At 37.0% G+C, this 13,374-nt stretch overlaps 1 protein-coding gene across 3 annotated transcripts in view; it reads right to left on the reverse strand.

Annotated features, from left to right (window-relative positions):
- ARHGAP42 (Rho GTPase activating protein 42) overlaps positions 1-13,374 on the reverse strand; it is a 282,644-nt gene that overhangs the window by 72,308 nt on the left and 196,962 nt on the right. For all 3 annotated transcript variants that reach the window (XM_082845548.1, XM_082845547.1, XM_082845549.1), the window contains 2 exons: positions 10,290-10,391; positions 326-436 (listed from right to left, as the gene is read on the reverse strand). In XM_082845548.1, the coding sequence (XP_082701674.1) occupies positions 326-436; positions 10,290-10,391 (213 nt within the window). The remainder of the gene's footprint in view (positions 1-325; positions 437-10,289; positions 10,392-13,374) is intronic.

Below are 13,374 nucleotides of genomic sequence, written 5' to 3' on the forward strand. Positions count from 1 at the left end.
GTCAGTGTGGTACATTGGTTACAAGTGATAACCCAATATTGACATATTATTATTAAAGTTCATAGTTTACATTACAGTTTACCCTTGGTATTGTATGTGTTATGAGTTTTGACAAACGTATAATGAATAACATGTATCCACCATTACAGTGTCCTATAGATTAGTTTCATTGCCCTAAAGTGCTCTGTGCTCTACCTACTCACCCTCCCCCACTCCTCTCTCTCCTTTTATTTTTAAAAAAAACATAATTTTCAACAGAAAAAAATGCAAATTTTGTTTCAGAGATGTACTGTACCTACTATTTTATAGGGAAAATAAATCTTACCGGTTCGACAAATTCAAACTTCTTTTTTTCTTGAACCTCTTGAATTTTAAAGACATATTCTAGTGATGCCTCATAGAAGTTTTGATGCTCTCGGTCAATCTGTGTATCTGCCTAAAAAGCACAAAAAAGGCAAATCATGACACAGGGAGCAATTACTGAAGGTTCTCTGTTAGAGAGGAATTCAAATCCTGTTTTACTCTAAAATCATTAAAAAAAAATTAAGTCATTCAAAAAGTTTGAATATAGCAATTATTATGTCTTGGGAATACAGAGGCTAGGAAAACACAGTCATTGCCCTCAAGAGCTTATAGGGTTTCAAATGGGAAGAAAAATGCACATACACACACACACAGAGCAAGCACACAACATTCATTAAAAAATTATTATAAAAGGGGTATGTAAAAATATATGGAAATCTATGGGAATCACAGAAAGAGACAAATTCTGGGAGAAAATGGTGGTGTTCTGAGTTGAATCTTAAGGTAAATAACTGGCTGTGAAGAGTCAAAGATAAAAACGAGGTCACTCCCATGAAAAAGTAAAAAGGCATGAAAGAGTCTGACAGAGTTTGCCTTCAGAGTAAGTGGAAGGAAGGAGGGAGAAGCAAGGCTGGAATCACACTATAAAAGATCATGAAAACTGCATAATGTTTGGATTTAATTGAGGAAAAATCATCTGAGATTATTTTTGTGTATGGTTTTAGGGAGTGTTCTAATTTCATTCTTTTACATGTAACTGTCCAGTTTTCCCAGCACCACTTATTGAAGAGGCTGTCTTTTCTCCACTGTATACTCTTGCCTCCTTTATCAAAAATAAGGTGACCATATGTGTGTGGGTTTATCTCTGGGCTTTCTATCCTGTTCCATTGATCTATATTTCTGTTTTTGTTCCAGTCCCACACTGTCTTGATGACTGTAGCTTTGTAGTATAGTCTGAAGTCTGGGAGCCTGATTCCTCCAGCTCCATTTTCCTTTCTCAAGATTGCTTTGGCTATTTGGGGTCTTTTGTGTTTCCATACAAATTGTGAAATTTTTTGTTCTAGTTCTGTGAAAAATGCCATTGGTAGTTTGATAGGGATAGCATTGAATCTGTAGATTGCTTTGAGTAGTATACACCACCAAATGTAAAACAGATAGCTATTGGGAAGCAGCCACATAGCACAGGGAGATCAGCTTGGTGCTCTGTGATCACCTAGATGGGTGGGACAGGGAGGATGGGAGGCAGATGCAAGAGGGAGGAGATATAGGGATATATGTATACATATAGCTGATTCACTGTGTTATAAAGCAGAAACTAACATACCATTGTAAAGCAATTATACTCCAATAAAGATGTTAAAAAAATCATCTGAGAATATTAAACAGCAGAGCCACATATTAGATAAACTATTACAGAGATAATACTGGTAACAGAGTCCCCAAATGCAAAGGTTCCAAGCAATGAATCATGCTCCATCAATACCATGCACATTCTCTTCCCACTTCTATGCCCCCCATCGTCCTTGGATGCTGTCTTTAAAACTGACTTTGGGGGCTTCCCTGGTGGCGCAGTGGTTAAAAATCTGCCTGCCAATGCAGGGGACACGGGTTCAAGCCCTGGTCTGGGAAGATCCCACATGCCGTGGAGCAACTAGGCCCGTGAGCCACAACTACTGAGCCTGCGCGTCTGGAGCCTGTGCTCAGCAACAAGAGAGGCCGCGATAGTGAGAGGCCTGCGCACGCGATGAAGAGTGGCCCCCGCTTGCCACAACTAGAGAAAGCCCTCGCACAGAAACGAAGAGCCGACACAGCCAAAACTAAATAAATAAATAAAATTTAAAAAAAAAAGAGCAAGATAATTGCTACCAAAAAACAAACAAACAAACAAAAAAAACAACTGACTTTGGTTTAGTAGGGAGGCATGATTTTACTTTCGTTGCCCAGCTACACACTCCTCACTGCCAGCTGAGATTACTAAAAGCAGATGAAAAGAATGGCCTCTCTGGAATACCAAGTATCTGCCAACCACAATTTGGGAATAGGACATTGTTTTGTAGCCATTTTACAATGATAATTTAACAAACAAAGCTTAAAGAAAGATAAAATTAGGTTTGCTGGCTTAGCATAGCATCTTAAAACTTCATTTGAAAGAAAGGTTTTTAAAAATAATTATATATACTTACTACTTGCTATGCAATTATTTATATAATTTAAAATGGCCCAATATTATAAGCAACTCAGTAGGCATTTTTAAACTTGAGGATTTCAAGTTTATAAACTAATATATGAGAAGAACACATAAATCAGGTAAGAAATTTGGACCAGAAGCTTCTCAGCACCCAAAGTCATTATTCCACACAAATCATATATATTTTCTTTTTACCATTGCTTAGAGGAACACAGTATGTATAGAACAAACGGTAAGGGGGTACAGGTGGTGGTATGCTAATAAATGTTTAACAATTGGCTCTCTTGTGGGTGGGGGAGGGTGTCTGATTTGCAGTATTTGCTGTTTTCTGTGGTAAAATATTCCCAAAATAGCCAGTTCCAAATCACAAACACAACATCACTGAACGAGTGATGAGAAGGAGATGAAAAAATCAGCTCTCCAAGAGGAAGCTTCAGTACACCACTGGGTGTAAAGGATGCAAGAATAATTTCAGTCTCAGAGATAATAGTCTATTCCACAAGTTATTTCTGAAGCTTTCATTTACTTTAAAAGATAGTTTTTGTGTCAACTAGCACACAGTAACAAACTAGAATGTTGAGACATCTTAGAGCCTAAAATGAATATTTCTGGTCAACAAAACTGTGCAGAAAAAGTTAGCAGAGCAGGCATGAATACTATCCACTGAAAGGCCTGCTTACAAGGTTGGCCCTTGGCTGGTATATGGGAATGTGGATTTTGGGAGGGTTCCCACCAGCCTAACTGATAAGAGTAGTTCACTATGCTGAAACTGTGCAAACAGTATGGTTTATTTTGAACACCTGCTTTCTTTCTGGGAGTCCGGAATTTGGGTACATGATGAGCAGAGGGTGCCTATACGACAAGCCCCCAAAACAAACCATGGGCACTCAGTCTATGAGTTTCTAGTAGACCACATTTCACACATGTTGTCACAACTCACTGCTGGGGGAATTAAGTCCTATGTGTCTCCACTGGGAGAGGATTCTTGGAATTTTGTGCCTGGTTTCCCCTAGACTTCAACAACTAAATTCAATATACCGAATCTGCTTTGAAAGGTCATCTAGAATGCACAGTGCTAATAGAATACAATAGCTTAATTCTTTTCTTCAGTACAAGATTTAGAAAGACATTCTTTTACCTCAGACGAATTCCTTTAGTACTCAAGCTCATAGTGTGTAGCAGACACTTACTTACATACCCACTAGCAACTGTCATGTATTTTGTACTGGAGAAGTAGAATAACTATGTAATTTATTGTCTAAACTTTTAAAACTGAAAAGGAGTAGTAATTATTCCAGAACAACAGGTATAAGCTGTTATTTATGTGGCAAAGTCATCCTAGTAAGAAACCAAGTTAATTACATAAGAAAACCACATAGTTCTGCAGGTACCTAACTTCTTCCCTAACCACAATAAGCTGTCTCAATTCAAAATAGAGGAAAAAGGCTCAGGTGATATTTGTTGAATCGTTCCCAGAGGAGAAAGGATTTAAGCTGGATGCTGAAGAATAGCGAGGTTAGAGTACATGGAGATAAAAGAAGAGTTTCGGTGAAGTAATAAAGTCAGGAGAAGTTATGTTTCGGTAGATAGATTGAAAGTGTTGGTTTGAAACAGTCAGAAATGAGAATTGAGGCAAAATAGGGAGAATGACATGTCATCCTATAAACCATGCAAAAGCTTGAGGAGGGTGTGGACAAGATCAGAGGTGAACTTCAAGAAGATTAAAGTGAGGACACGGTAAAATGTGTTGATTCAATGGTAAAGCTGGGTGCATGTGAGTATAAGGAGAGCTCTTATTTGATAAGGGTAAAGGTGTTTGGTATATCCTAGAAAGAGAAGTTGAAGGATGTGGGTGTGAGAAGCAAGGGGGAAAAAAAAAAGTCAAAGATAATTTTGACACCAGAAATAATACCAGCATTAACAGAATTAAAGAAGTGAGAAGCAAATTTGAGAAAATATGTGAGATTTCACATGTGTCACTAAGGTGTTGTAGTCCGAAGTCCTGGTAACCAGTCAGTGGACAGTGCAAAGGTGGTCAGGTATGATGGTGGAGATACTTGCTGAGATGTTACAGACAATATGGAAGGAGCAGAGCTAGTAGGGACACAAACTGAAGGATAAGAATAGAGCTATGAGGTAGAACCTGAGGGATTCCCTTCATTCAGGAGGTGGGAAGAAGAGGAACTTTTTGAGTATTTAGTGATAGATGGAAACCCAAACTCTGGGTTCCTAAAAGGAATCCCTTTACTTTTTTCCTAACTATAAAAGTAATACATATTCATTACTGTAAGTTTATTCATTGTTCATTATTATAACAGGAAAATGTAAAGAAAATAAAAATTGCAGCCCTACTATCAATATTTTGATGTGTAACATGCGCACAAACACAAACTTACTTTAAAAAACCTGAATAATAGTGTATATTCTGGTTTAAATCCTGTTTTTGTTTTTTTCCTCTTAGGCCAAAAAATATTTCCAAATGTCTTTAAATGATTTTCCAAATAAAACTTTTCACAGCCATATCAATTCCATTTTTGGCCAAGCTATATTTGTATATTTATCCCAATCACTCTTTTGTGCCATTTCAGATGTTTCTAAAATTTGCATTGTGAATAACTCTTGGATCAACATATTTACACAATTTATTTTTATGCTCATTTCTGATCATTTCTTTAGGGCAAATTTCTATCAATAAAATCACTTCAACTATCTTGTACATATAACATTGATTGAAATATGATGTCAAATTTACCTCAAAAGTTATTGAGTGATTTCATACTCCCACCAGAAAAGCAAATGTATGCTCAGTTTCCCATACCTTCACTAACAATGGATATTATATTTTAAGAAAATAAAATAACATGCTGCTACTATTATTCAATTGCACTTTTTAATACATGTGACATTGAAACTTAATATTCATTATGGTTTATATTTCTTCTTTGATGAAGTGCCCTTTCATATTCTTACCCCATTTTTTCCACTAAAGTCTTTATCTTTTTCACACTGATTTGCAAACACATCTTATATATAAAAGATGGTTATCCTGTGTCAAATATTATATAAATTTCCTAACACTTTGCCTTTTAATTTGATTGAATTTTTTTTTAAAATAGATTACTTTCATGCATTCTGGTCTTTCTACATTTCCTTTATGATCTCTTCCTCTTATTTTTTGCTTAGAAAGAAATTATCCATTCACATATCAAATATTACTTCTTTTCATCTACTGTAAAGCCCATAATTTTGACGAGTCTGTTTCCAATTCTGTTTACTCCAGTAGTCCATCTAGCTGATGGCCTTGGAGATTTACCAACACAAGCTGACCCCTAATTCAGTCCTGGTAATGGGCAGTCACTTATTTTCCATGAACAAAATGAACAAAGAGTCAGCTGTGCCAGTGAGAAGGCACAGAGGGGTCTTTCTGAGAACTTAATAGGCTTGGTGCTGACAGAAGGACCAGAGCTGCTCTGGAAGGGAACACATGACTTTTAATGCCATGTTACAGAATTAAATACGTGTGTGGCAGCATCACCCTATAACTGGTTTGACTCCTGGAAGGATAGAGGAATAAATAAAAAGCAAGCTACGTTTTTCCTTGACTACATTATATGCTCTGAGGAGTTTCTCTGCACAATATCTGTGTTGTATTCTATTGCAGGCTGTGCCTCCTGGAAAAAAAGTGTGTGTATGTGTGTGTGTGTGTGTGTGTGTGTGTGTGTGTGTGTGTGTGTATAGTGGGGCAAGTGGATGATGTTACTAACCGTGTTATGTTTTTCTAGCATCCAACTAAATACAAAACCAGAATGAATATTCTCTCATAGCTCAAGGGATTGAGGGCAACTAACAAGTATTAAATATTGAGCTAGGTTGTCAGGGAAAATTAAAGCATAAACTCTAGAGGACGTGAAAGTTATGATAAAGTTAACATTTTCTTGATGGTTTAAGCAATGTAGCAATGTCTTATCTAAGGGTGGCCTCGCATAGTTACCAAGAACCTGATAACCCTTTAGAGACTCTAAAAACTACCCTTGATTTTGAGGCAGTTGATTTTTTTAAAATTAATTTTTATTGGAGTATAGTTGCTTTACAATGTGGTATTAGCTTCTACTGCACAGCCAAGTGAATCAGCCATACATACACATATATCCTCTCTCTTTTGGATTTTCCTCCCATTTAGGTCACCACAGTGCACTAAGTAGAGTTCCCTGTGCCATACAGTATGTTCCCCTCAGTTGTCTATTTTATATATAGTATCAATAGTGCATATGTGTCAATCCCAACCTCCCAATTCCTCCCACCCCACCCTTTTCTCCCTTGGAATCCATACACTTGTTCTCTATGTCTGTGTCTGCATTTCTGCTTCCCAAATAAGGTCATCTATGCCATTTTTCTAGATTCCACAGATATGCATTAATATATGATATTTGTTTTTCTCTTTCTGACTTACTTCACTCTGAATGACACTCTCTAGGTCCATCCACATCTCTACAAATGACCCAATTTTGTTCCTTTTTATGGCTGAGTAATATTCCATTGTATATATGTACCACAACTTCTTTATCCATTCCTCTGTTGATGGACATTTAGGTGGCTTCCATGTCCTGGCTATTGTAAATAGTGCTGCTATGAACACTGGGGTGCATGTGTCTTTTTGAATTATGGTTTTCTCTGGGTATATGCCCAGTAGCTGTGTCATAAGGTAGTTCTATTTTTAGTTTTTTAAGGAACGTCCATACTGTTTTCCATAGTGGCTGTATCAATTTACATTCCCACCAAGAGTGCAAGAGGGTTCCCTTTTCTCCACACCCTCTCCAGCATTTACTGTTTGTAGATTTTTTGATGATGGCCATTCTTACCGGTGTGAGGTGATAACTCATTGTAGTTTTGAGTTGCATTTTGGTAATCATTAGTGATGTCGAGCATCTTTTCATGTGCCTCTTGGCCATCTGTTTGTCTTCTTTGGAGGAATGTCTATTTAGGTCTTCCACCCGTTTTCTGATTGGGTTTTTTGATATTGAGTTGCATGAGCTGTTTGTATATTTTGGAGATTATTTTTTTTTAACATCTTCATTGGACTATAATTGCTTTACAATGGTGTGTTAGTTTCTGCTTTATAACAAAGTGAATCAGCTCTACATATACATATATCCCCATATCTCCTCCCTGTTGCGCCTCCCTCCCACCCCCCCATCCCACCCCTCTAGGTGGTCACAAAGCACAAAGCTGAGCTCCCTGTGCTATGTGGCTGATCCCCACTAGCTACCTATTTTACATTTGGTAGTGTATATATGTCAATGCTACTCTCTCACTTTGTCCCAGCTTACCCTTCCCCATCCCCCTCTCCTCAAGTCCATTCTCTACATCTGCATCTTTATTCCTGCCCTGCCCCTAGGTTCTTCAGAACCATTTTTTTTTTTTTTAGATTCCATATATTGTGTTAGCATACAGTATTTGTTTTTCTCTTTCTGACTTACTTCACTCTGTATGACAGACTCTAGGTCCATCCACCTCACTACAAATAACTCCATTTCGTTTCTTTTTATGGCTGAGTAATATTCCATTGTATATACATGCCACATCTTCTTTATCCATTCATCTGTCAATGGACACTTAGGTTGCTTCCATGTCCTGGCTATTGTAAACAGACCTGCAGTGAACATTGTGGTACATGACTCTTTTTGAATTATGGTTTTCTCAAGGTATCTGCCCAGTAGTGGGATTGCTGGGTCATATGGTAGTTCTATTTTTAGTCTTTTAAGGAACCTCCATACTGTTCTCCATAGTGGCTGTATCAATTTACATTCCCACCAACAGTGCAAGAGGGTTCCCGTTCCTCCACACCCTGTCCAGCATTAATTGTTTATAGATTTTTTGATGATGGCCATTCTGACTGGTGTGAGGTGATACCTCATTGTAGTTTTGATTTGCACTTCTCTAATGATTAATGATGTTGAGCATTTTTTCATGTGTTTGTTGGCAATCTGTGTATCTTCTTTGGAGAAGTGTCTAGGTCTTCTACCCATTTTTGGATTGGGTTGTTTGTTTTTTTGATATTGAGTTGCATGAGCTGCTTGTACATTTTGGAAATTAATCTTCTGTGAGTTGTTTCATTTGCAAATATTTTCTCCCATTCTGAGGGTTGTCTCTTCATCTTGTTTATGGTTTCCTTTGCTGTGCAAAAGCTTTGAAGTTTCATTAGGTCCCATTTGTTTATTTTTGTTTTTATTTTCATTACTGTAGGAGGTGGGTCAAAAAAGATCTTGCTGTGATTTATGTCCAAGAGTGTTCTGAGACAGTCGATTTTTAAAATGGTACTTGGTCATGGCCTTTGGTACATGATGGTGACAGTTAGGGGAGCCCTTTCTACTTCATCTACATACCGCATTCTCTCTTAGGTTTATTCTAATGCAATGTTTAAAGAGATATGTGAGCATTTAAGAAGTTTGGAATATGTGAACATAATATTAAATAACAACATAGTACTTCATAAGATTAAATATGTCCATGAAAATTAAAAATATAATTTTCCTTAATAACAGATTTTTCTCTATTTCACTTTAGCCCCAAAACCTTTCCATAGGCCCACAGCTGTATATTAAATTGTCCTATTTTAACAGCAGGTGTTAATAACAAGATATTCATTATAATGAACACATATTTAAATACCAAAACTCCCCAACATTAAACATTTTTAAGTGAAGAAATTCAATTCCCTCTAGGGGAACATAAGAGTATAGAAAAAAGGAATCAGAAGCAACCTTCCCATGCCTTTTGGACTACTGTTCCACTGCATTTGAACTCTAACTCGTCAAGCATGCTTTATGGCTGAATATGGAGGTCAGGGAAAGAAGCATAGGAAGAAGGAGGGCAGAGGACCAGACTGAACTTGAAAAATGGTTCAGGAAGGGAGGTGGCTTTGCTAGAGGATCAGGAGGAGACATTTGAAAGAGGTTCCCCACCACAGTCCCTAGAAGTACAGAGAGGAGAGGAAGAAGAGATGAAAGGAGGCTCAGCACAGTACAAGATTCCCTATGAAGGGCTAGAGAGCAGTGATGAGCTGTAGGGGGACTAGCTGAACAACTCCCAGCTCAGCTCTGAGACACACCACTGTACACTGGGGGAATGATGGATGGTGTGTCAAGATTTAGTTGCTGCCAAGATGAAAGACAAGAGAGCCTTTTTTTAAAAAAACATATCTCATCACTATTCCTCAGTAAAAGGACTATTCGATTTGACTAATTATAGTTGAAACACTACCAATGAGAAGAAATTTTCAGAAAAAAGGAAGAAATGGATTCCTTATATGCATACACTGTACATGTTAGTATATGCATATAAGGAATGTTGACTGTTGACTTGTTCTTTCAGAAAATTGACATAAAATAATGGAGACTTTAAAACATATAGTTGTATATGTATCTTTTTTCCCCTTAATGCTGATGCAACACCTTAAAAACAGGTATTTTTAACTTAATATAAATGCTATAACATGAATTTGGTAGGTCCTGCTATTTAAAATATTCCCAACAAGAAGAAAAAGAAATAGCCTTGTTTCACTCTTTCTCATTATTGAAGGAAATACTAATCTTTCTCTTAGAACTGTTAATATTAAATATCACAAGGCATGTAAAATGCTCAGCACAGTGCCTGTCTGTAGTAAGTGCTCAATTAAATATTCTTATTATCATTATTTTATTAAAGAGGAGCAGATTCTGAGATAATGTCTACTTTTCGAACTTTGGACTTCACAGGACAATGCTAATGCCCTTTCCACATTTCATTTGGAAAAACTTACCTCCTGCAAATGAGACTCCTTTTTCTTTGCAGACAAATTTAAATGCTTGTCAAGAATAGAATAGTATTTTTCACTCTCCTTGTCAAATTTCTTCTTTCCATCCTAGGAGATCAAAAAAACAACAAAACATTCAAATTAGGGAATCAAGAAAACCTTGATTTCCACCATCCCCATCAAACATCCGCTGAAATTATTTAATAAAGATTTAGTGAGCTTCAACTATGTGCAAAACTTGATGAAGTAGAGTAGGAGGAAGGATGTGAAACAAAATCATTTGAGTATGTATTCTGATCTCAAAGCAGTTCATGGAACTATAGTATGGAGGGGGCAGGCTGCCTACAGTAGAATCCCTTTGAACACTTTATAACTGATTCTCAGCAAGAAATTCTGACCTGGGATAGGACCAAGAGAAAACACCTCTTTTAGGCTTTTTGGTGATTCAGATGAGTTAATATACAACCAGTTTAGAGAACCACTTGCACACTCTTCTCAAGGAATCATAATATTTCCCAGCCACAAAAAAGATGCCTCTTACTGAGCTCTGCCCACCAGAGCAACAGTCAGCTCTACCCACCACCAGTCCCTCCCATCAGGAAACTTACACAAGCCTCTTAGATAGCCTCATCCACCAGAGGGCAGACAGCAGAAGCAAGAAGAATTACAATCCTGCAGCCTGTGGAAGAAAAACCACATTCATAGAAAGATAGACAAGATGAAAAGGCAGAGGGCTATGTACCAGATGAAGGAACAAGATAAACCCCCAGAAAAACAACTAAATGAAGTGGAGATAGGCAACCTTCCAGAAAAAGAATTCAGAATAATGATGGTGAAGATGATCCAGGACCTCGGAAAAAGAATGGAGGCAAAGATCGAGAAGATGCAAGAAATGTTTAACAAAGATCTAGACGAATTAAAGAACAAACAGAGATGAACAATACAATAACTGAAACGATAACTACACTAGAAGGAATCAATAGCAGAATAACTGAGGCAGAAGAACGGATAAGTGACCTGGAAGACAGAATGGTGGGATTCACTGCTGTGGAACAGAATAAAGAAAAAAGAATGAAAAGAAATGAAGACAGCCTAAGAGACCTCTGGGACAACATTAAATGCAACAACATTCACATTATAGCGGTCCCAGAAGGAGAAGAGAGAAAGGACTAGAGAAAATATTTGAAGAGATTATAGTCAAAAACTTCCATAACACGGGAAAGGAAATAGGCACCCAAGTCCAGGAAGCACAGTGAGTCCCATACAGGATAAACGCAAGGAAAAACAGGCTGAGACACATATTAATCAAATTGGCAAAAATTAAAGACAAAGAAAAATTATTGAAAGCAGCGAGGGAAAAACGACAAATAACATACAAGGGAATTCCCATAAGGTTAACAGGTGATTTCCCAGCAGAAACTCTACAAGCCAGGAGGGAGTGGCATGATATACTTAAAGTGATGAAAGGGAAAATCCTACAACCAAGATTACTCTACCTGGCAAGGATCTCATTCAGATTCGAAGGAGAAATCAAAAGCTTTACAGACAAGCAAAAGCTAAGAGAATTCAGCACCACCAAACCAGCTCTACAACAAATGCGAAAGGAAATTCTTTGTGGGAAACACAAGAGAAGAAAAGGACCTACAAAAACAACCCCAAAATAATTAAGAAAAGGGTCATAGGAACATACATATCAATAATTACCTTAAACATGAATGGATTAAATGATCCAACCAAAAGACACAGGCTTGCTGAATGGATACAAAAACAAGACCCATATATATGCTGTCTACAAGAGACCCACTTCAGACCTAGGGACATATACAGACTAAAAGTGAGGGGATGGAAAAAGATATTCCATGCAAATGGAAATCAAAAGAAAGCTGAAGTAGCTATACTCATTATCAGATAAAATAGACTTTAAAATAAACAATGTTACAAGAGACAAGTAAGGACACTACATAATGATCAAGGGATCAAACCAAGAAGAAGATATAACAATTATAAATATATATGCACACGACATAGGAGTACCTCAATACGTAAGGCAACTGCTAGCAGCTATAAAAGAGGAAATCAACAGTAACACAATAGTAGTGTGGGACTTTAACACCTCACTTATACCAATGGACAGATCATCCAAACAGAAAATTGATAAGGAAACACAAGCTTTAAATGACACAATAGACCAGATAGATTTAATTGATATTTATAGGACATTCCATCCAAAAACAGCAGATTACACTTTCTTCTCAAGTGCGCACAGAACATTCTCCAGGATAGATCACATCTTGGGTCACAAATCAAACCTCAGTAAATTAAAAAAAATTGAAAGCATATCAAGCATCTTTTCTGACCACAATGCTTGAGATTAGAAATGAATTAGAGGGAAAAGAGCGTAAAAAGCACAAACACATGGAGGCTAAACAATACATTACTAAATAACCAAAAGATCACTGAAGAAATCAAAGAGGAAATCAAAAAATACCTACAGACAAATGACAGTGAAAACACAATGATCCAAAACCTATGGGGTGCAGCAAAAGCAGTTCTAAGAGGGAAGTTTATAGCTATACAAGCCTAACTCAAGAAATAAGAAACATCTCAAATAAACAATCTAACCTTACACCTAAAGGAACTAGAGAAAGAAGAACAAACAAAACCCAAAGTTAGCAGAAGGAAAGAAATCATAAAGATCAGAGCACAAATAAATGAAATAGAAACAAAGAAAACAATAGCAAAGATCAATAAAAGTAAAAGCTGGTTCTTTGAGAAGATAAACAAAATTGATAAACCGTTAGCCAGACTCATGAAGAAAAAGAGGGAGAGGACTCAAATCAATAAAATTAGAAATGAAAAAGAAGTTACAACAGACACCGCAGAAATACAAAGCATCCTAAGAGACTACTACAAGCAACTGTATGCCAATAAAATGGACAACCTGGAAGAAATGGACAAATTCTTACACAGGTATAACCTTTCAAGACTGAACCAGGAAGAAATAGAAAATATGAAGACCAATCACAAGTAATGAAATTCAAACTGTGATTAAAAATCTTCCAACAAACAAAAGTCCAGGACCAGATGGCTT

This window comes from Leucopleurus acutus (assembly GCF_964270905.1).
Source record: "Leucopleurus acutus genome assembly, chromosome: 8".
NCBI lineage: Eukaryota > Metazoa > Chordata > Mammalia > Artiodactyla > Delphinidae > Leucopleurus > Leucopleurus acutus.